The 25,163-nt window shown below is 41.1% G+C and overlaps 1 protein-coding gene across 1 annotated transcript in view; it reads left to right on the forward strand.

Moving 5' to 3' along the window:
• Nucleotides 1-25,163, forward strand: part of PLXNA4 (plexin A4) — a 627,987-nt gene that overhangs the window by 565,499 nt on the left and 37,325 nt on the right. The window contains exon 22 of the mRNA XM_074269561.1: nt 3,140-3,440. Within this exon, the coding sequence (XP_074125662.1) occupies nt 3,140-3,440 (301 nt within the window). The remainder of the gene's footprint in view (nt 1-3,139; nt 3,441-25,163) is intronic.

Raw genomic sequence — 25,163 nt, forward strand, 5'->3', positions numbered from 1 at the left:
CTCTGTCTCTCTGTCTCTCTGTCTCTCTTTCCCTTTTCCCAGTGAAATGAGTTATATTAATGTTTTGTTCCTAAATGGTGATACATTTCTGGATAAAGACCATTGTTATAATATCAAGTCTAATGTCACGCTCTGTCACATACAAAGGACTTGAAAGTGTGTCAGGGAAGCACAATGAAGAAAGGGTCACAGGAGCAGATATTTAGGTCTGGAAGGAACCTAGAAGTCATCTAGTTCAGCCCCCAAATTTCTACAGATGGGGAAACTGAGAACCCAGAGTCTCATCTAAGATAAGTGACAGTGACAACAGCCATTGGACTCTGACTTCAAATTCAGCCTTCATTCAACTAACCATGAAGAAGGATGAAATTAATTGAACTAGAAAGATCTGGAAGGGCAATTTAAATTGGTGAAAGACTATTAACTCTGGGGTACACCTCCATCTCCCCTGAAGAGAGAGAAACATGTCCTTAGATGGTATTAGAATGGATTGAGAAAAAGCGACCGGAATGAAGATTTTAGATCTAAGGAAGATAGAATCTGGAAGCCACTGGTACTTGATCAGGTAACCTGAATTGGTTTGAAGACTTGCCCAAGACATGATATAGGACTGTATTAGGAGAATGCAAGTCATATTCTTATATTAAGATCATTACTTATAGATCACACACCTTAAATATTTGCTGATTGAGTCAATGGATCTCTGGTAGATACAAATCCCATAATTTCAAGAATTTTATAAATTAGGGATATTTTCTAGCCCCTGATGGACTGTTTTTAGAGAGAGACACCTGTCTGCCGGGCACTGTAACAGGATTATCGGCCTTGATGCAGTCAAGAGCATTGTTCTTCTGATTGTGAGTTGCTAAATATCCCTCTGCGACAGTAGACCTTCTGTCTACCATCCACATGGTTTTATTTAGGGCAGAAGAGAGTCTGGGATCCTGTTTCTAGGCTTCCATCCTCTCCCTTCAATAGAAATATCAGTGAGAGCTCATAATCCTACTGAAGTCTACAAAAACTACATTCTCTAACCCAGACTTGGGACTGACAGCCGGCGTGCCCAGAAGACAAGCAAGGGAATACAGAAAGCAAGTTTCAGCAGCCATAATCATAGAATCAGAGCTGGAAGAGTGCTTAGTAGGGCCTAACTAATCCAGCTTCCCAACTTTGCAGTGCTGAGGGCATCCATGTAGTCAGAGACAGGCCCAGATCCTCTTCCTCCAAAGCCAGCCTTGTACCTCAGTGCTTCAAGTCTGAGAAAAGAACCTGGAAATTTGGGAAGGAAGTGGGTACCACAGAGGAGCATCTTCTTAGGGCTCAAGGAGCCCATGGTCTAGCCATTAAGTCTTGCAAAAGGAACACAAGATCCTGAGCTCTTTCCCTCATCATTTTCAGGAAAATAGTTTAGTTTTATAATTTTTAAGTGTTTCTCTCTGTGTGTGTGTGTGTGTGTGTGTGTCTGTGTGTCTGTGTGCGCATGTTTTCCCCTTTCTTAATATAATAAGCATGTTACCACATGAGCTCAATGCAACAGTCTGGTTACTAATGAAAGCAGACATCAAGGGATTGAGATCTTAATTGCCACCACATGCAGTACCGTTGCTATTGTCTGGCTCTAAAACCCAGATGTGGCACTTGGGAAATAGATATTGGAGCGAGTGAAAGTTCAGAGAAGCTAAGGAGAGGGGAAGAAATCTCAGGTAGCTGATGCCAAACGAGAAGCAGCCTCCTGGGCCTTCTCTGGCATTCACCATGGTCTAGCCACTTTTAGAGAAGCATTGGCTCTAAGGAGCTCAACCTCAGTCCTCTGTGCCACAAATAGGTTGCCAGCACTAAAATTGTTTCTGAATTTCCAAGCAGTAAGAGGGTAAAAGCTAGAAGCAGGACAGGAGCAGCCCGGCAACTTAGCAGAAAACAACCTGAAGCTTTGGTCATTAGTGATCTTTTCCATGTGCTCCTAGACTGATTCTAAAGAGAGTAGTTGAGTCAGATGATGACCTGTATACACAAAACTAGTCACAGACAGATCCAGGAATAGAGCTCAGATAGTCTGATCCTGCATTTTTAAAGGGCATCTTTTATTTTTAAAGAGCATGCTAAGTACTTCATAGATTGTTCACATGCTGATCAAACAAAAAAAAAGGAAGTCCAACAGCTCTAACAAAAGCTAAAGCTTGAGGAATCTTTTGAACAAAGAGTGAAATTTCCTAATTCCTGTGAGGTCCTACTTATGTGTTGTTGTTGTGGCTGTCATTACCAAATCAAAAAGTGGCCTAGTTAGGGATGGTGAAGGAATGTACGCATTCTCAAGTATGGGTTTGACAGTATGTATGTTGGCGTCTGGTGCTCCCTCTCCATATTCCACAAATTTGGATTTTATCTTAAATGGAAAAATAAGGATTTTAATGAGGGTTGTCCTGGAAGGAAAATGGGCAGCCTGCTCATTAATTGAATTTTTTGAAAGAAAGGAAGACCAATAAAATGTGAAAGATGGATTCAGAGAAGTGGAAGCAGGAATGAAGAGAATCATGGAGGGAGAAAGAGAAGGAAGAAAGGAAAGAAAGGGAAGAAAGGAAAGAAAGGGAAGAGAGAAGACAGAGGAAAGAAAAGAGTAGGAGGGAAGAAAGAAGGAAGAAAAGAGAAAGGGAAGGAAGAGAGAGAGGAAGGAAAGAGAAAGAAAGGGAAGGAAGGAAAGAAAGGGAAGAGAGAAGACAGAGGAAAGAAAAGAGTAGGAGGGAAGAAAGAAGGAAGAAAAGAGAGAGGGAAGGAAGAGAGAGAGGAAGGAAAGAGAAAGAAAGGGGAAAAGGAATGAAGGAGGAAAGGAGGAGATAAAAAAGAAAAAAGAATAAAAGGAAAGAAATTACTCTCCTGAGAAGCCATATATTCTTATATACTAAAGGGAAATGAGTGATGGGCTCAATAGGGATAAGACAAAGGACCAAAAAAAAAAAAAAAAAAACCAAGATGAAGTTTCTCCCTCACTTTTTACTTCTCTATGCCTCCAACCCCTCTGAGGAAAGAGTAAGAAAGAAAACACGATTCTTGTGTGAAAAAGAAAGGAGACATGGGTATGTACCATGGTCTCCTTCCTCTCTGAGCCCTTTTTTTTCCCCCTGAGGCTGGGTTAAGTGACTTGCCCAGGGTCACACAGCTAGGAAGTGTTAAGTGTCTGAGGCCAAATTTGAACTCAGTTCCTCTTGAATTCAAGGCTGGTGCTCTATCCACTGCGCCACCTAGCTGCCCCCACATATACCCTTTATACTTCTTTTCACCCCAGGTCTTGAGCTGTGTCAATCCAGACAATGTCAACAGCCCTGAAATCCCAGTGAAGATCCTCAACTGTGACACCATTACCCAGGTCAAAGAGAAGATCCTTGATGCCATCTTTAAGAATGTGCCCTGTTCCCACAGGCCTAAAGCTGCTGACATGGATCTGGGTGAGTGAGCAATGGGTCTGCTCAGGGCAGGCTCCAGGAGAGGAAATATAAAAATGTTCTTTCGGTTGTCCTTGACAGAAGTATTTAAATCACAGGTGTATGATCACTTCTTAGGGAGGCTGTAGATAGGAGTCCTAGCTTGGTTAGGAATTTGGATCATATAGCCATTTCTAACAACAATCTTGTATGATTCTACAATGCATGACGGGAGATGAAATGCTGATATCCATATTATAGAAGCTTAGAACTGAAGGATCTTTAGAAATCTCCAGTCTAGTCCTCTCATTTTATTGGATAGAGATGGAAGCAAGACTAGAAACACCAGAAATGAATTCTTTCCTAGTTCAGATCAGGGATTATTAACCTTCTTTGTCTCATGAAGCCCATAGATTCATTCTCAGAATAATGGTTTTAAATGCATAAAATAAAACATAGAAGATACAAAAGAAACAAATTATGTTAAAATAAATTACTCAAATCCTTATTTTAAGGGGAAAATAAACCTCCCAGACTCTCTGTAATCTATCTATGGACCCAGTCTGTGGATCACAGGTTCAGAATCTCTGCCATAAGGAGTTGTGAACCAAGAGGAGTATTCAAGTGTGATAACCTGCTTTCCCCGGAAGTATCAGAGCTGGTGAGTGGTGGTGGACAAGAGGAAAACAGCAGATGTTGTGTGACAGCCTTGCTTGATACAAGTTTTAATTATCTCCATCATTTTAATTATCTCTCATCATTTATTGAGCATCCTCATCAGTAGAATTAAAAGAGACAAAGAGTGATGGAAAGCAGGAAGAGAGCTACAGGAGCCTAGGTAACATGACAGAATAGATAATGTGCTAGAGTTAAAATTATGAAAATTGAGCTCAAATTCTTTCTCTGGCACTGTGGGACCATGAGCAAATCACTTCTCCTCTGGAAAAGTCAGTTTTCTTCTCTGTATAATGGGGAAGTGTAGTAGTAACGATTTCATGGAGTTGTTAAGAGGCTCCAGTGAAATAATTTATGGAAAGTGCTATATAAACTTGAAAACCTTCTATAAATGCCAGTTATTATTAGTTTGATGTTTTCCAAAGGATGGAACTGGGCCAATCTGTGGTCCTCACTATTGTTCCTGTCCACGCTCCCACTCTTTTACCTCCCCTCAGTTTTATCTCTACCAACGCCGCTGAATACCTGAAGGATCTGGGTCAATGAGAATGGACAAGAGAAAAAATGAGAGATGGCAACTTTCAGGGGAGAGATGCTGAGATTTGGCTTGAAGTGTGTCTATGAATAGATTGCATAGCCTACATAAGCATAGATACATTATGTGCAAATATTATAAAGATCTGGTGCTCCAGAGTGTTTTGTGCAGCGTGATGGAGTGTCCCTGAGGGAAATACTAGTCAGATTCCTGGTATAGGTGAAGATCAGCCTTCATGTCTGTCTTAGGTGGGAGACATGAAGGGGGAAGGAGATTGCTGTTGGCAAAGAAATCAAAGAAACAACAAGTAAAGCAGATCCCCAAAGGATGTCCCTCTGACCTTCAAGTGTGCTTCAACTAAACTATCCAGTTCAAATGAATAATTAGGCTCTGGGAGTCAGAAGACCTGGATTCAAATTTTGCTTTCGGTGTTAAGTAGTTGAGCAGTCTTGAGCAAATTATGTCACTCTGCTGAGGGTCAGTTTCTTCATCTGTATCATGGGAATAAATACTACTTTGCTCTGCTTACTTTGTGGAGGAGTTATAGGATAGCAAACTGGATAAAAAATATGAAAGTGTTTTGGGGAACCTGCAGAGCTCTGTACAAATGAAATATGTTACTGCTATTGTTTTCTAAGATCATATATTCATGGCAAATTTTTCAGTAAAGGGAGCCTTTGAGATTATATGAAACGTTACTCACAAGGCAACTGCTTCTGTGATAGATAACCTGCAGTCAGCAAGAGTTGAATTCAAACCTGGACAAGTCACTTATCTCTGCCTCAGTCTTCTCAATCAGAAAACAAGGATAATAAAGCACCTACCTCCCAGAATTTTCTAAATATTAAGTGCAATACGATTGGTAAAAATCCTTAGGACAATGCCTAACACATAGTAGGTGCTTAATAAATTCTTATTTCCTTCTTTCTTCCTCTCTCATTTAATGAGGAAGAAATCAGGCTTTCAATCCCATTGTTCTTCTCACTTTATCATCCTGACCCAAAAATTCAAGGAAGGAGTTTGGGTCACCTTGCTAATAACCTATTCTTTTTTCCCTCAAAAGTATTTTTATTTTTCCAAATATATATAAAGATAGTTTTCAACATTTATTTTTGTAAGACTTGGAGTTCCAAATTTTTCTCACTCCTTTTCTTACCTCCCCCCGCCAAGACAGCATGCAATCTGCCATAGGTAAATATATGCAGTCCTTTAAACATATTTCCATATTTGTTATGTTGTATGAGAAAAATCAGACCAAAAGGGAAAAAAGACATGAGAAAGAAAAACAAACAAAAAGGTGAAAATACAGTGCTTCAATTCACATTATCTCCATAGTTTTCTCTTTGAGAAAACCCAAGTCTAGTCAAAAACCCCAATTTTGTATTTGTAAGGTGCTTACTTAGCATGTTCCTGGTACAGAGATACTATAGAAATGCTTACTCCCTTCCCTGTGATTCACTCTTTTTTGAATCTGACTTATGATTTCCTTGATATATGGAACTCCAAGGTAAAAAAACTCCCTCAACCCATGTAAATATACCTTCTCTGCAGCTTGTAATCTTAGAGACCTGCCCGGAATCTCTGAGATCATATGTGGCATGTTTTATAATAACAATAATAAGTATTTATATACCACCTTAATTTTTCAAAGTGTTTTAAATGTGTTATCTCATTTGATCCTCACAACAACTATTATTATGCTTACATTTTAAAGGCAACAGAGCAAGTGCCTTAGTGGAGGGTAAAAGATGGGATGGAAGGATTGATGATAGTGTCAGTGTCAAATTCAGTGTAATGCCAGCTCCCTCCCATCACGCTCTCATTGGGGTGAGTTGATATGTTCACGGGTGTCTGTACTGGCCAAAGCTCCTGCTGCTCCAGGATCCACATAGCGTATGCACCCACAATGAAGACATATATGAGAAAGCCATGATCAGATCCAGCCAGAGCTTAGCCCCAGTCTTTCTTACCCTCACACTTGTTCCTTAGGAAGGCCATGGGAAGCAGACTCAAGTACATGACAAGCAACCATACAACAAGCAAGAATTCTCTGTGAAAAGTGGAAAAGCTTCTCTTTGAGCTCCTATTTTCTCATCTGAAAGAGATAGATGGTAGTGTCTCTAGATCAAAGGATAATATCATTTAAGAAAGGGAAGTCTCCATAACTTAGGTTCATTTTATTTCAATTAACAAGCATTGATTTTTCTCTCCTTCCCATTTCCCCCTGATAGGAAGAAGAAAAGCTAAGTCCTTGTAACAAATAGGCATCGTCAAGTAGAACAAGTTTCTATGTTTTTTGCTGTTATTTACTTGTGTTCGGCTCTTCTTGACCCCATTTAGGGCTTTCTTGGCAAAGATACTCAGGTGATTCATTCTCTAGCTCATTTTACACATGAGGAAATTAAGGCAAATGGTTAAATGACTTGCCCAGGGTCACACAGGTAGTATCTGAAGCCAGATTCAAACTGTCTTCCTGACATCAGCTCTCTCCAGTGCCCCAGCCAGCTTCCCTCATTGACCATGTTCAAAAATGTATGTTTTGTTCTTTGTTCCTCACTTTTCTCTCAGAAATCGAATTTTCTTATTTTGCAAATGAAAAAACCCAAACCCAGACAGATAAGTGATTTGCCTAGACTCAAACCAGGAGCATTTCTTGCCACATCAAGGTCTGGTATAGCTGTGTTAGTAGTCATTGATGCAGTCCTCTCAGAAAGGATTACTCAACTGTTAAATGATAACAACAACATATAAATTCATTAGTAAAAGCACTTAATTAGGAAACAAAACAATATAAATCACAAGGAATATAAATAATGCTGCCAATCTGTTTCTACTTAGCTCTGGTTTTTAAACCTCCTTCCATATAACATCATGGTAAGGGATCACATATAACCCAAGCATTGTAGGAAACATTTTAGATAATTTCTCCTAATAAGTGAAACTCTTTCGCCGAAGCATTTTGAAAAATAATATCCTTAGGTCAAGATCAATCATGTCTACTGCACAAAGATAATATGGGGCAAAGCTAGGCCCAGAACCCAGATCTCCTAAGTCCCCATCTTCCATTAAACGTCTATATCCGATCAGAATGTTAAGAAAAGTAGTGAGCTATCTGGGCTTCTTAAGAAGGAGATAACTGGGATGGGGGGAGGGGGGAACCTTTGTTATGGGAAAATCCCTGTTGAAATATTTTCCAGTCCTTCATAGAAAAGGTCCTAGTAGTGAAGGACAATGGAAACAACACTTTATTTGTAATCAGAGGACTGCATAATCCCACTTTTCTTACTGATTATCTCTGATATTGGACAAACCATCAGATCATAGCTTTCTAATCTAGAATGAGACTTCAAAGACCATTTGTCAACTTCCTTCACTTTACAAATTAGGAAACTGAGGCCCAGAAGGTTAATGATCTGCTCAAGGTCACGCAATAAGTTGAATCAGAGGCAGGATTCAAACTCAGCTCTTCCTACTCTACAACTCTTTCCATTTCATCCAGAAAGCCTCATATATAAGCCACTTAATTTCTCTGGTGCTCCTTATGGTTCCTTCTAACTTTAAATCTCTGATAGGATCCAGTGACCTAGACTGAACTCCCCGCTCTGATATTCACTAATTTCGTGTATAAAATAAGAAAATTGGATTAGGCCCCTTTAAAGATCTCTCCCAGTTCTGAATCCTCTGATTATATGACAAAGGGTAGCTATGGAAGTGGTGGATATCTCAGATAATTCAATAGCTGCCCAACCTTGGACTTGTAAGGATGAAAGAGCTATTGAGTCACATCAGAGTATGCTTACCATACAAACCTTTCTGGGAATAGCACAGGGGAAATGTTTCCTGGATATTTGGTCCAAGCTTGTCACAAGAGAACAAAAATGTACTTGGTCCTCTCAAGAGAGATCATTTTGTCATTAGCAGGAATTGTTTCTCCACATTCCAGCTGAGATTCTTTTTGTAAACTGGGCTTTCACCCAGCCCCACCCAGAAATACCCAGGGGATGAAGGGAAGGAGGGAGAGAGAGAAACAGAGAGAGAGACAGACTCAGGGATAGGGCTGTTGGTTTCATTTATTTATTTATTTGTTTGTTTAGCTTTGGAAAGTCGGTCCTGATTGAAAAGCCTCTGGGTACAACCTAACCAAATAGACTGTTAATGGATAGTTGTAAGGTATCCTCTCTTAAATTATTCAGAAGGGAGAAAGCAGCATCCTTAGGGTGAGAAGCTGCCTCCTGATGTCAACCCAGAGTGGGCCAGGCAGGCTTGAAAGCCATAAGAGAGTCATTGGTGGGTACACTGCTCTTGGGGTTCTGTTGATTTATTCAGGTGGGGCACCTCCTTTGGGAAGAAAGCCATATCCTACCTCCTAGGGCTTGCTTGGCAATGTTGAGATTTAATCATATGACCCAGCTGTCCCCGCAAGAATCTGTACTTTATTGTCCAATGGGAAAGGTACAGTGATCCAGTCATATATCTTACTGGACAAAAACCATCAGTAAGTCTGGCATATAGTAGGTGTTTAATAAATGTTTATCAATTAGTAATATATAGTAGGTACTTAATAAATGTTGAATGAATAAACTTGGAAATATCAGAGCCCAATAATATGTGTACAAAGAAAGAGGACTGAGGAAGGTAGGAGAAAAGATTGTTGGAAGTATAATTGAAATCCAGGTAGGCCTCCTGAAATCTCACCCTCCTCCACTGGGGGGACTATATAGGATGCTCCAAAAGTCTTAGTTCTTTCAGTTTTTAAGCCTTTAGGTTTTAATAGCTTAAAATTGCCCTAAACTTTTGGAAAACTCAAAATATCTTCCTAGGAAGGCATTCTAACCATAATTAAGGTTGTCCAAAAGAAGAATGATTCCCCTCCAGAGGAAATGAGCCTCCCATTCCTGAAGGACATCAAGTGAAAACTGGCTGACCACTTGGCAGGAGATACACTAGCTACATTGCTTATATCCCGTCTGATAAAAAGATCCCTTAATTGATTGGCCAACTCCTTAATCATGAGCATGTCTTGCTGAGAGTAATTTCCCATCTCCCTTGAAGCTCAGGCTCCCCCCCAAACACACACACACACACACACACACACACACACACACATACACACAAAACAAAAACAAAAACAAACAAACAAAAAAAAAAAACCTGGTCCTCCCCTGCTAACTATGAACAGCCATATTAATAGCTCCCATTTGTATTGCCCCTTATGGGTTTTCTCACAATAACTATTTGAAACAGGTGATGTAAGCATTATTAACCTCATTATTCAGAGAAGAAAACTGAGGCTTAGAATGTAAATGGCTTGCTCTAGCTCACACAGGTGAATTCCTTTTCTGCTAGTAAGGAAATGAAAAAGGAAATAAGTAGGAGGAAATGTCCCTTTCAGAGCCCAATTCAGGGCTTGTCTCAGAGACAGCTGCACATCCCATTGCACCCAATACCCCTTGACTCTTGCCCCTTCCTCTATTGTGCAATTTCTCAAACTTTTCCCTTCTGATTCGGATTTCACCACTCAGGACTCTCAGCCACCCAAAAGCTGCTTGACATTGGAAAAATGCTCTCTTACCTCCTATCCCTCAGATGCTTTCAAAGGCAGTTCTGCACTTGAGGACAATGACCTCAAGAGCCTTATTTCCTGTTTTTTTGTTTTTTTTTTTCAGGTTGGGTAGGGAAGAGCAGATCACAAGACTATCAGGCAAGGACAGATTGTGATCTGTATTGCAGATATCATTTCATCCCTTTTGTCCCCAAATCTAACCCTCTTCCAAACATCCTTGTTACTGTGGAGATGCCTTCAGCCCTCTGGTTCCCAGATTCCCTCCTCTCCCCAATCTCTCTCACTCTACATATTGCCAAATCTGAATGTTTCTCCATGCGCCACATCTCTCGTATACTTTTTCACTTAGATATTATGTACATCAGCATGCAGCCACTGTCCTAATTCTGGACCACACTGCCTCTAACCTGGATAATTGTAATAACATTATAACTGGTTTCATTTCCTCAAGCCTTTCTTCTTTAAACTAGTGATTTCCCTCAAGTAGAAGTCATTTTTTTTAAAGTACAGGTCTGACCACTTCACACACACCCCCACTCCCACCCCACCTTGCCCAACTCAATAAATTCGTATATTTTAGGATCAAATATGACGTCACCTTTAAGGACAGATAGATCTTGGAGTCAAGACTCATCTTCTGAGTTCAGATCTGGTCTCAGGCACTTTTTTGCTATGTGACCCTTGACAAGTCATTTAATCTTGTTTGCCTCAGTTTCTCCATCTGTAAAATGACCTGGAGAAGGAAATGGCAAATCACTCCAGTATCTCTGCCCCCCCAATAGGGTCATGAAGAGACAGACATACCTGAAATAATTGAACCATGACTATGATTTCACTTTATTGCATCCTTTTAAATTCCTATTTTTGTGTGTTTTTCAAAGTGCACAATTATTTGTGTATGTAATTTATAAAAAGCATACACATATTGGTGGTGGGCTCAGATTTCTTTTGCAGAGAGATGCGTGGTTTTAAAACTTTGAAGACCACAGGTCCAGGTAGCTTCTTTATAATATTTGTGCGAGGTGGCCTGGCCGCTTCAAACCTCCACATTCGGCTCCTGGATGCTGGTAGTCGGTGGTTCTCATTTCTGCACCTCATTTATGTCACCAGCCAAAGAAGAGGGCATTGAGTTACTATAGAAAGATCCTTAGCTGTTGAGTAAGAGGACCCGGATTCAAATCCTTCCACAGACACTTATTAGCTATGTGGACATCACCAAGCCATTCAATCTCAGTGCCTCAGTTCCCTCATCTGTAAAATGAAAGGTTTGGGCTCTCCAGCTTCCGAATCCTTTTCAATTCTGGATCTCTGCTCCAGGGATCATCTCTCCCCATGGAAAGATGCACTGGAAGCCTTCTTTCTAGATTAATGGAGGAGCCCGTAGTTCTTAGACAAAGCGGGTGAGTTGGACCAAACCACCGAGGCAAACGGGGCAAGCAGCGGTGATGCGGTCCCGCTGCATCCTCTCCCCAGCCACATCAGCCTGATTCCAGGCTTAAAAACATTTTTTTCAGCCTATTTTTTCTCTCTGCTGTATTTGTGGCAGTGACCTCCAGAGACTCCTCAAATTCAATGCAAATGCTTTATCAATAGCCCCGGGAAGTTCCTTCTCTCTGTCTTGCAGCAGAAGTCGCACTGAAAGGATATATTTTTTTAAATAAGTAATTCTTGTATGCAATAAAAAGATACACTATCTTCGGAGTGAAATATAAAGAGTTCACAGCAGCTGTCTCCCCAGTTTGCATTTACCACTGCTCCTGATGGGGAGAACAGATAAAGATAATGGGATTTTTTTTTAATTTCACCTCTCTCTCTCCCTGGAAGGTGGAAGTGTAACAAATTGGATTGTGAGTGTGTCTGTCCTTTGTGCTTGGAGCCAGGAGCAGGGCGCCAGGAGGCTGGGCAGCCAGGCCAAAGCTAGCAATTTTCATTGAGTGCCATGCATATGAATGCCGGGGTCACCTTCCCTCCTCTCCCGCAGCAGCCCACCGCTTTCCCCTTTAACTCTTCCCTGACCTAACGCGGGGTGTCTGGGACCCTCGCCAGAGGTTGGGGAGGACCAGATTGAGGACCAGCTCGGAGGTGGGAGGGGAGGAGAGGAAGGATAAAATTCGCAACTCGAGACTTTTTAAAAATGTTAAAAAGTGTTTTTACATATAATTGCGAGGAAATGTTATTTTAAAAACAGAATTTAAAACAGAATTTGGGTTACCCAGTTTAAAAAGTTGTTTAAAGTCCCAATTTAGATGATTTTCCTTCTGGGGAAGGTAACATGGTGTATTGAATAGAAAACCAGCATTTGAAGCAAAATGGCTGTGTGACCTTAGGTAAGTCACTTAAATTAGTGCCTAAAATGAGCCTCCAAGCAGCTAAATTACATAACAGATTCAGATGCACATTTGAAGAGACAATTTCTCCAGCAGGAGTTATCTCCCATTAAAATGTTATTTTTTAATATTTTTAAATAATAATAATATAAGCCGTGGGGAACTCAGTTTCATAATTGAATATCTGATTTTGTTTCCAAATAAATTTTAATGAAGTTTAGTTGAAAGCTTTCTTTAGATTCTCAGGTTTGTGATTTCATCATCCAAAATAAATTGACTAATCACATCTCACCTTATAGGTTAATGAATAAATCAGCCAGAAATCAGGATAACTAGACTGGAGTGCTTCCTCTGGCCTGTACTGTGTAACTTTGAACAAATCATTAGATTCTTAGCCACTCCAAGCAATTTTCTTAGCTTAGAGATAGATAGATAGATAGATAGATAGATAGATAGATAGATAGATGATAGATAGATAGATAGATAGATAGATAGATAGATAGATAGATAGATAGATATAGATAGGTACAGTTCCCTATATTAGTGTGTAAGACAGTATCGATCACAAAAAACAGAGATTCTCAGTAATAAAAAGCAAAAAGGGGCTTATTATGATCTCATGAGGAAAGGCATCTCCCATCTGACAAGATGTTTGTCAGTAAAAAGGAATAAAAAGCAAAACACAAGATTAAATAGCCTGAACACAGAAACCTCTGCTCCCCAGCCATTGTTTGGAGGAGTCCAGGCTTCCATTCTAACCATGGAAATCGAACCCAGAAATAAAAGAATAAATTGCCTTTAAAAAAGATACTTAAACGTTAATTAAGAGATGGTGGGAAACTGGAGGGGACAAACATCTGAAACTTTTTTAGCTATAGTTCTATTTGTTATTATAAAGTCTAAAATCACAATTAAAGTATAGTTTAAGACTATATTCCCATGAAAGTGTCTTCACTCAGTTAATTCCACACATTAGTAAAATGAAAATGAAAATTTTACACTAGTAAAATGAAAGGACCAGACTGTTAGAGGGGCAGACAGACAGAAAGAAGTCCCTACATTAATGAAATGACAGTGAGGAAAGACAGATACAGACTTTTTCTGCTTAACAGCTAGCTTGCTTTTTGTAACTTAGATTCTTTATAAGAGGGCATAATTGATTGGATGGAGTGATTTCTGAGGGGGTAACTCTGAAGAGGCCAGGAACCCCATTTCTTTTATGTCTTATAGAATCATAAAGCTGAAGGAAACTTAGAGGTCATCCAGTCAATTGTACCTTCTTATAAGGGTGTATTTTATGACTTCCCATTACCTTCCTTTTTTAAAAAAAATGGTCTCTTGCAAAAGTCAGAATGGACTCTCATTGCTCATAATTAAAGAATATTTCTTGGAATAAAAGAGGATTTGAGCAGGAGATCCTAAAGAAATAAAGAAGAAGGTTATTTAGGGAAGAGGGGAAGCCAAGAAAAGGTTCCCTCAATGGAAATAGGGATGGATGTGACCTGCAGACCTAGGAAGGTGGTTGGGGACGATGCAGAGGATGGTTTGTCTAACACTTTAGTAGCTACCAGAGTGGACGCCATAAAGCAATTGGGGTACCGCTCTCAGGTTGTCATCTCTAGAGTGAGAGTCAGAGATGGGAATAGGTGAGCATGAGATCTCAAAAGGCCCAGAGTTTTTCAGTGATTTTCAGAGAATAAAGAGATAGAGCAAAAAGAAACTGTATGAATCAGCTCATCAAAGCCCTTCACTCCTCCAATGAGAAAAGTGAGGTCCAGAGCCAAAGTGATTTGCCAGATCCCACCATAAATAGGTGGTATGTGTCAAAATCCAGAATCTTGGTTCAGAACTCAGCTGTTCTGACTCCAAATCCAGTGTTCTCCTAATTCTATATCCCCTTTCATCTGTTCTTGATGGCATGACTACCACCCTCATCATCATTATCAAAATAGCAACAATAAGATCCCTCTAGAAGTGTTTTAGAGTTTACAAAGTGCTTTCTTCACAAGAATTATATAAAATGGGTAATGGATTAATATCCTTTTTTTAACCTCAGAGAAAAAAAAATGTCTTGCTAAAGGTCATGGAGCTGACAGAACTCCAAGTCAAATCCAAACCTTATGGCTAGATCTAGAGAAAGAACACATATCAACTGCTCACTATGTGCTAAGCATTGATCAAAGTGCAGGGAATACAAATACAATAAGCAAGACAATGCCTGCCCTCAAGAAGCTTATATTTGAATAGTAAAGGATGATACAGAAAGGGGGAAGATCTGTTCATGGTGAGGAGAAAAGTGAAGTGTCATGGGGGGCTGGACCTCAGCAAAAGAAGGCAAAAACTCAGGCGGGACCCTGAGGTAGACTCAAAGTCTTCAGCTCTTTCTCCACTGTCTAATCTACTGTTGTCCAGCCATAGAGATTCCCACACCTAATAAGAGCAAGCTTTCTCAAATAACCTGCAAAGAGAGCTTCAGGGGAGGTCACCCTGATTTCCTAATAATTGATGCCTTGGGTCATTTCTGAGCTGATTGCCTTCATCCCATCTGTGCCCTGGTAATATCTGCCAGGCTATCACAACAGCATCCCCAAGGCCTCAGACAAAGCCCTTGAGGAATGACACTTTCCTGGGTGACATTGGCCAAGCTGCCTCTCTGCCCTGAGTGAATGGACCAGGGCTTTCTCCCTTAGTTCACATTGCAGAGCCAGAGGAGGGGCTTCTATTTTAGTGTGAGCCACAGATTTAGAGAGAGCTCATTTGGTAAAAGGAGCACTGGACTGGGAATTGGGAGACTGGGTTCTATTTTTTATCATTACTGTTATGATAATTAAGCATATGTTGAACACCAACAACACACGGAGCATAAATTAGACACAGTCCCTTGCCTAAGGGCCCCATAAGGCTAATTAAACAAACTACACACATGGAGACGGGAGAGAGAGAGAGAGAGAGAGAGAGAGAGAGAGAGAGAGAGAGAGAGAGAGAGAGAGAGATGGATGAAAGGATGTGCTGTCCTTCAGAACAGAAGACAATTCTGCTGACCTCTCCTCACTCTGCCAGTCACTTTTCCAGTTTGCACCTTGCCACCTCCCATATATCTCTGCAACACAAGGGATGCCCTTGACCTTTCTTCTGTAGCCATATGGAGCAAAGTTTGTCAGCTCTGGTTAAGGGGAGTAACAGCAAATTTGCACCCATGTTCTGTCAGGGGATATACAATCTAGACCATAATACCTGTGATGATTTGGCCACAGACCTTCCAGAAAACCATCATTAAAAATGGGATATTAGAAAAAAAGGAGGTGGATTAGTTTGATACCTAGAATGAGAGAAGGTGGATGGACAGCTCCCAAAAATCTACTAATATTCCCAAAATATTAAAAGAATCAGGGACATTGTGTTTTGGGTAGATCTTTTAGGGAAGATTTATGGAAAGCTAAGAGGAGACAGCATGGAGCAGCAGGGAAATCTTGGATTTGGAGTCAGATCACATGGCTTAATATCACCTAATACCAGGGAGGCAGAACGAGCGATGGCCAAGTGCCTGGGCTCAAATCCCCTGAGTAAATTAACAAATACACAGGTATTGAGATGGGCCTGGAGTCAAATTTGTTCAAATGCAGCCTCAAACACTTACTAGCTGGGTGGCCTTTGATAAGTCACTTAACCTTGTTTGCCTCAGTTTCCTCATCTGTCAAAGGGGACAGGATAAGCTGGACAAGGAAATGGAAAACCACGCCAGTATCTCTGCCTAGGAAATGCCAAATGGGGCCACAAAGAGCTGGGCACAATTGAAAAATGACTGAACAACAGTTAAGTACTTGATACTTGATGCAGAATAAGCCTTACTGTAAAGGAGATGCTTAACTGTGTGGCTATGGGCAAGCACTCCTGGTTTCCTCCTCTATTGGACTAGCTGGTCTCGGAGGCCCTTCCAATTCCAGTCTGTCCCCTTATGACCTGTCTTTTCCTTGGCATAGATTCAAGAGTGTGGTATCGTGGATAGAGAGACCCCTCTAAGCAACAACACTTGGGCACAATTCCTGCCTGCCACACATGATGGCTGTGTTAGCGACAGCAAGTGCTCTAGCCAGCTCAATAATAGTAATAATTAATAACAACAGCAAGCACTTATATACCACTTTAAAGGTCGCAAAATACTTTATAAATATTATTTCATTTTATCTTTACAATGACCTTGGGAGGTAGGTGTTATTATTGTCCCCATTTTGCAGATGAGGCAAAATAGGCTCAATGATCTGTCCAGGATCCCACAGCTAATAGGTAATGGGGTCACATTTGAATTCAGGTCTTCCCAACTCCAACCCAGCAATCTAAGACTACAAGTTGCAGAGAAAGTGTCTGCCTGCACTTTGGGAGTGAGTTTCCCCATTTGGGAGTTCTTATACCAATGAAATAATTGATTCAGCTATTCTAAATTTCTGTAAGGAAGCTCTCCCCACACTTATAAACCTCTGTAACTCCTCTGGGATATTCCAAGGGACTGCCCAAAGGCACCGACTCAGCAGTGGCTCCACTATCAAGGCAAGAACTTGAACTCAGGTTTTCTTTAAGTTCAAGGACGATCTTGTCTCCATTAGATCATGTCGCTTCTCAAGCTTTAAATGCTGTGCTAAAATCACACAAGATCCTTCACACAAACAGTCAACAAATCTTAAGACGGGTGTGAGCCTGTGACACTTAGGACCCTTCACTTGGAGCAAGAATGCAGAGAACATCTCACCCATCCCTTCCTTTAACAGATGAAGGAACTGAGGCACTAAGAGATTAACCTAGATTCATGTAGCTTAATTAGTATTGGAGGAACCCAAGACCTTTGACTTCAAATCTAGAATTATTCCTACTCCTCTCCATGCCTTCCGCACTAAATTCCCTGTTGGAAACAATGCAGGATGGATCATAAGGCTGATCTAGGTTGACTCAGCTCACGACTACTGTCTGTGACCTCAGCTGAGCACTGACTCATCTTCCTGTCTCCTCACTGCTGTCCCGGGCACTCATTTTTCACTCATATCTTGCTGTATCTGAACATCTCCTCTTTTAAAATTAGCTGCCCATTTCATCAACAGGATTTTTTCAAAGTACCAAATGCTAAATCCCAGAGATGCATATTCCCGGTACTTGAGGAACAATTGCAGCCAGTGCTCCTGGTTGGACGTGGTCCTGTGCTTCAGAACACGGGACCAAATGGCATAAGTGTGAGGACAGGAGGGAGTAATGTTTAGGAGGATGAACAGAGGAATGACCATCAATCCTGACTCTAAAGAAAAAGGAAGGGCCAGCTAGGTGGTGAAGTGGATAGAGCACCGGCCCTGAATTCAGGAGGACCCGAGTTCAAATCTGGCCTCAGACACTTAACACGTCCTAGCTGTGTGACCCTGGGCAAGTCACTTAACCCCAGCCTCAGGGGGGGAAAAAAAAAGGCTTGCAATGGAGTCTCCCTGACTATTTAAAAATTTCCCTGAAGTCAGGAGGACCCGAGTTCAAATCTGCTCTCAGACACTTAACACTTCCTAGCTGTGTGACCCTGGGCAAGTCACTTAACCCCAGCCTCAGGGGAAAAATAAAGGAAAATTCGGCTGCAGATGCTTCATCCACTAGGTTGCTGTGTGACTTTGGGTCCGTCGTTTCACTTCCTCATTTTCCTCCCTGTAGATATGAAGGGATCGGATCAGAAGAACTCTAAGGACCCTTGCATTGTGAGCATCCAGAGACTCCCCCTTCCCCACAATTTGCATTCCTTTCCCCAGTGGTAAAAAAGGAAAGACTCGTTCCTTTTTATGGAAAGAGAAAATTCCTCACCAGCAAGAGTCAAAGAGAGAGCTCTGACCTACTTAGGAAACAAATACCAGGTGGTGTTATGGAGCACTTCGCATAATTGTCCTGTGTGTGAGTCTGTGATTGGCTAGTTTCACAGGTTAGAATACCTCACAGACCAAGGTTATTGGTTGGATTCACCTACCAAGTAATTTAGGTTGGCTCTGTTCCACAGGCTCACCTCTAATTCTACCCATCTGTCTGTATACCCTGGGTCTCACGGACTAGAAAGGTGGGCGATTCGGCGTAAATCCACCCCCAAAACTGAGACGACAAAATCAAGGCGCGTGTCCTTGGTCCAAGGCACTATTCCAGTTACAAAAGTTATCTCATTATTTCATTATAACCCTGGGAAGAACAAGTCCATATAGAAGACTTATTTATTTTTTTTTTCAGAAGAGGAATTGGACTCACTTGAATGACCCCTATGTACTGGCTTAGCATTTTTACAGGACAATCAGGATTAGAATTCAGTGCCCCAAAATCACCACACAAGGCTGCTTCATCCACCAAACCATATGGACTCCCTCCAGGTCCTGCTGAGACTTGCTGTCATTACACTGATCAGGCAGAGAAAGGGCAGCTGCCCACCTAAAGGGAGTCCCCTCTTGCCTGGCACTATCCCTATCTAACTACAGCCAGCCCCGTTACCATTTTAATGGAAGGTAATGAGCTTCCAGCAGCGTTGGGCACCAGCCATATAACAGCACTTCCATGCTCTCATCATCTCAGGCCACTGAGTAGAGCATCAGCGACTCTGGCCATGATTCCTCCCATGGACAAGTGCCAAGGTCACTTCCCAGACCCCCGGGCATATGTTCCAGAATCCTTTGGGTTTTCACCAGACCGTTCTGGGAGGAATCCTTTCCACTCTGGAACTTTCCTCTGCCCCAATCATTATCAAATCAAAAAATTGTGACACGTTAAAGCCGGAAAGGATCTCAGACAAAGGTATCAACTCAAACTCCAGGAGCCAGATTAAAATGTAATGGGGAAATATTTAACAAAATAAATAAAATGTGGATCGTGTTAATTTATGTGTCACACAATATGTGGCCACAGGGATCCATTTCTATTTGAGGTGACACTGCTGTTCTTAGAGGTCACAGCTTTAGAGGCCATCTATTCTATCCCTTCATCTTATAAATGAGAAAAGAAAGACACAAAGAAGTGACATGATTCATACATGAGTAATTAGGACGAGGGTTCAGCTTTCCCATGCTCTATACCACGGCACTCCTTCAAACTCTTGACACCTTCATATCTTTTCAGGGCAGTGGGAAAATTGAGAGAGTAGACTTTTCTTTTTTATTATACAGTGCCATCTGTAGTGACTCACCAAAAGCAGACGAGGGGTTCTGGGGAGTAAGACCAGCATCCTCACCAGAGCCACAACTGCCCTTGCTGTAGTATTCATAGCGACCTTGAGCTGACTAGTCCTTTTCTATCATCAGATTTTTTAAAGGTACTGGTAATCAGCTGCCTCAGTGTAGCCAGTTCTCCTTTTTCCTCTCATACCAACTGACCTGAAGCCATAATGACCGCAATCAATCCCAACAGCTTTGCTATCCGCAAGGCTAAGTGATGAGTGGTCCCTAAAGGCCTATTGGGGCCTCCTGTCTGGTCCATTGAACACAGGTGTCATCTTTACATTGTGATTATTATAACCATCATTGATATCAAACGTGAATGCCCACAGAGCAGGGTTGGGGGGGAGGGCATGCAGGAGACCCAGATTCATACTGCACATCATGGGGATCCTGAAGAAGTTGTGCAATGGAGATGGACGCCCTGGCCACTCGCCATCAAATGCAGAATGTGTTTTGAACTTCTCAGAGACAAGTGCTGTGATCAATGAACAAGCCAACAAATATTTATAAGTCCCAATTATATATAAGGCAATGTTAGATATGAGGATGAACAACATGTGATCTCAGCCCTGAAGGAACTTGCACTGTATTGATAGAGACACACAAATAACCCCAATACAAAGTAGAATACGGGAGGTGCAGAAAAGAAGGTTGTGAATGTGCCGAGAAGAGAGGGGAATGATTTTTCACTTGGATGGCAAGAGAAGACATCATGGAGGCCATGAATCTGAGCTGATGGGCAGGGAAGGGGGAAAGATTCCAGGTGTAGTGAGAGGTGGGAGTAAAGGCACTGGAAAGTGGGCATTTTTATCAAAATTGCTAGAAAGAAAGGTAGGTTGCAATCTGACCATTGAGGACTTTGAATACAAGGCTATCCAGAATTGAGATTTTATTCAATGTTTGGACTTTACTAAGTAGTCAAGACTTTCAAGCATTGGAATGAAATGATCAGATCTGTCCATTAGGAAAATTAATCTGGCAAATAATAGGATGGAAGGGAAAATGAGACAAGATGGCGAGACCAATAAGGAAACTGTTGCAGTAGCCTAGATAAGAGGTAGGGAAAACAGTAATAATATAATTCAGTAAATATGCATTGTATTCATCATATGAAAGATTTGCGATAGACATTTTTGGGAAACAAATAAATAAATTAAATGAAGTCTCTGCCCTCACTAAGTTTTCAATCCAATAGGGAGAATGTGATCTTCTTCCTTCTTTATCCTTCCTCCTCATCCTCTTCCTTCTCCTCCTCCTCTTCCTAATTCTGCCCCCATTATTACGACTTCTAATAATAATGATGATGATAATATAATATATCTAGCATTGATATTGTGTTTAGCATTTATGAAACACTTTAAAATATTTTCTCATTTGATCCTCACAACAACTCTGGGAAGTAAGTGCTATTATTTATTATATCCATTTTAAAGATGAGGCAATTAGGAACAGCCAGGTGGTGCAGTGGATAAAGTACCAGCCCTGAAGTCAGAAGGACCTGAGTTCAAAGGTCCTAGCTGTGTGACCCTGGTAATAGCAATTGTTTCAGGGGAAAAAATGAGGTAACTGAGGCTGTGAGTTCAAATTATTTGCTCAGAATCACATCACTAACATAAATGTTTGAACTCACATTTTCTTTATTCCAAATCCAGTATATTACCCATGATGCTACCATTCCCCTTCTTTCCTATATAGATAGATATACATATATATGCATACAATAATATATATAAATATATGTGTTTGTGTATGTGTATTTAACTTCTTTGTACTTGTATTTTTCAATAAATGCTAGAAATAAAAATAAATTACTATTTGGAATTGCATATAATAGAATATATATATATATATATATATATATATATATATATATATATATATATATATATATATATACCCTCTCAGGCTTAGAGAATACTTTTTTTACAAGTTTATATTCAGTTATATTCAGTTTGAAAATGAAGAACCTGGGGCTTAGGAAAGTTTTATGATTTTCCCAGGTTCACTGTGAGTATATGAAAGCTCCAGGAGTGTAAAGCCAGGTTTTCAAATTGTGAGTCTAGTGACCTTTTCACAATAATACATTACTTCTATCTGGTCCCATATATACAGGATGCAAATAGCCATGAGATAAAGTACAAAGTAAAAGCTTCTTGTGTGATCTTCAGCAAGTTCCTTAATTTTTTGTACCTCAGCTTCCTGGCTAGACCAAATGACTTCAGAGCTCTTTAATACCTCTAAATCTATGATTATAGGATTTTTTTTTACACAGCCATGACTTTATTCATGTTGGGAGTTCCTAGCAAAGAACTTCCTTTATCAATCAATACCTTCTCTACAACTGATCATTCATTAACAATGTTCTACAATCATTTGATAATTTCATTCCTAAAGCCTTCAATGGCCATCCTTTGCCTATACTAAGTAAAGTCTACACTATTGATTCAAGTTTTGATTCTGGAATTCCTTGAATTCAAGGTCCTCTAGATTCCAGTCTACTTTCTAGCTATTTTGTCTGGATTAGTGAGAATGTATTTAAGTGACACACTTAATCAGGGACACACAGCCAAAGTGTCAGAGGCTAGCTTGAACCCAAGGTCTTTTCATTCAGAGGCCATTTCAGTATCCTGTATAATAAAACTGCCAAACAGAAGGCCTGTAGGCCACCTGGGACTGGCAACGCTTTTGATTTTGGCCCAAACCAGATTAAAATGTTGTTTCTCTCTGCTTCCAATGTGTTGATGTATTTGTTTAAAAAAAAAAAGAAAGGGAAAAATAAATATATATGCATATATAAACACATATGTTTATGCATATATGCATATGTGGTTTTCTCTGTCAATATATGATCACAATTATGTTTTTTTTGAGTTAAATAAGATCAAACTTGGCTGAGAAGTTACATGTTGCATTAGACAAGTACTTATTAACATTATTTATGCTTGGTCACTAGGTGGCCCAATGGATAGTGTCAGACTTTTATCTGACCTCAGACACTAGCTGTGTGACCCTGAGTAAGTCACGTAACTCTGTTTGCCTCAGTTTCTTCATCTGTCAATTGAACTTGGAAAAGGAGATGGCGAGCTATTGCAGTATGTCTGCCAAGAAAACACTAAATAGGGTCTTGGAGAGTCAGGCACGGCCGAACAACTACTGACTAGATGTTCTCTTGTATTTGTTTTGTTAAACATTTTCCAATCACATTTTAGTCTGGTTCTGTCCCACTCAGGCGGCCCATTACAGCCCATACTCAGGACTTTGACATCTCTGCTGTACACCATGTGTACACCATCTCTTCAATGCTAATTCAGGAAGAATTTTAGGAGGGGAAATAAGGAGCAGGTGCTTTATGGAAAGTTTATTGACCCAGTGACTGACTATATTTACAGACATCAGAGGGAAAAGGCTCGTGTGAAGGATTGTTTTTAATGGCAGCTTGAGTCCCAGGGGAGATTGGAGAGAGACATTTTCCCAAGAATTGGCTGGCGCCGAGTCCGTTGAGGGTGTTCAGTAGTTGTTTGACTAATGTAATTGTACTTTTGGCATTTCTATCCAGAAAGTGCCCTGTCTCAGGGATCCGGATACCTAGCCTGCGACTGGGCATGGTGACAGGGAGCAAAGCCTCCTACTTGCTAGGACTCTAAAATGAGGGATTCTACCCAATGGCACAATGGGAAGATTGTTGGTGCGATTTGGAATCCTAAGAGCTGGATTTGAATCCCAGATATTCATTCTCTGCTTAAGGGTCTCTGCATCACCTCACTTCTTGGCTCTCCTTGGCCATGGGTCTAAATGGCCTCTGAGGTCCCTTCCAGCTATAAATCCTTAGACTCTGAGACTTTGAGCCTGGGTGACTAAGAGAATAATAGTTTCATTATCAGAACAGGGAAGGCGGAGATGTTTGGTAGCCGGTTTAAAATACAAGTCTGGAGCTCGGGGCCAGGTAGTGGATCTTAGGCGTTGTCAACATAGAGGTAATAGAAGGCAGGAGGTAGGGGAACAGGACCCCTATAAATACCCCAAATGTGACAACTGTAGCTCACGGCAGGGCAAAGCAGAACATCCACATCCCCGCTCTGACAATCGGGAAAATGAGGCTGTGAATCAGGAAATGGACCCCTTGGGGCCGTGGGCTGAATCCATAACAGCACCAGGATTAATCACTTCAGTCATTATTTCCATTACCATAATGCACTCTGAAAGCACCTTGCTTCTTCCAGAGTACGAAAGTGCCTGAATCTGCTTAGGAATGGGAGAGATCTGGAAGTGATATTTCTCTGGCCATTTGACCGGAATGTGTATTGTGCTGGATATAAGGGGCTATTCCAGTGCATGTGTGTGTGAGTGAGTGGGTTCTCCTGGGGTTTGGATCCATCTGGGTAACACAAATCTTCCATGTGCTTTCCATCAGGGACTGGAATGCCCGTGTCTATGCCTCCAAATGGACTGCACCTTGTGCACTTATAGACGTCTCTGGCATGTGGCTCATGGACATGCTAGTGGCGTTCCATGTGGGATTCATCAGTATAGGTGTTGGTGCAGACAATGTGGCTGGGGGATCCAGACGCCGGCTTCGTCGCATAATGAGATGCAGGGCTTTTATACCTAAAAGTAACTACTCTAACTCACTGCCAATAACACCCGCAGCAGAGCTTTCTTCCCAAAAGGGAGGGTGAGTCACAGGGATGTCGCCACACTGCCCTTGCCTAGCGACATTTGTGGCCGACGGCATCCCTGCCAGGGCTAGTCAGGGCCACGTCCGTTTTACTTTGGTCCATTCCCACTGCTTACTCTGAGGCCGTGGAACTAAGCAGCTATGGTCTAACTTACCTGGTTAGTTCTATGCCCTTGCCACTTATTGAACGAAGAGGCTCCATAGTTCTTCCACTTACTACCTCTTTTATCTCGAAGCGAGGCTCTGTAATTCTCTGGCACACAAAGTGAGAGTGGGAAGCTAGGGGACACAGTGGCTAGGGAGTGAACCTGCAGTCAGAAAGACTCATCTTCCTGAGGCACTTCCTACCTGTGTGGCCCTGCGCAAGTCTCTTAATCTTCATCTGTAAAATGAGCTAAGGAAGTGGCAAGCCATTCCAGTGCCTTTGCAAGAAACCCCCGGATGGGGTCATAAAGAGTCAGACAAGACGAGAATGACTGAAAAAAATGAGGAAGATAAACTAGGTGGTCTCTAAGATGCCCTCCAGTTCCGGGTTTATTTTCCTATTATATGAGATAAATCAATAAGCATTCATTAAATACCTACTATGGGCCGGATGTTACTTAGTTTGTTATTTTCTGAGGATACAAAGAAAAGCAATTTTCTTTTCCTGATCTTGCAGAGCTTACAGTTTAGACAGAAAAGATAACAGATTTATAAACAGATACAAAATAGAATAAAGCTGATGGAGGAGAAAGGTGGGGAAGGGTACTAAAAGCTGGGGA

This window comes from Sminthopsis crassicaudata, chromosome 5, assembly GCF_048593235.1.
Source record: "Sminthopsis crassicaudata isolate SCR6 chromosome 5, ASM4859323v1, whole genome shotgun sequence".
NCBI lineage: Eukaryota > Metazoa > Chordata > Mammalia > Dasyuromorphia > Dasyuridae > Sminthopsis > Sminthopsis crassicaudata.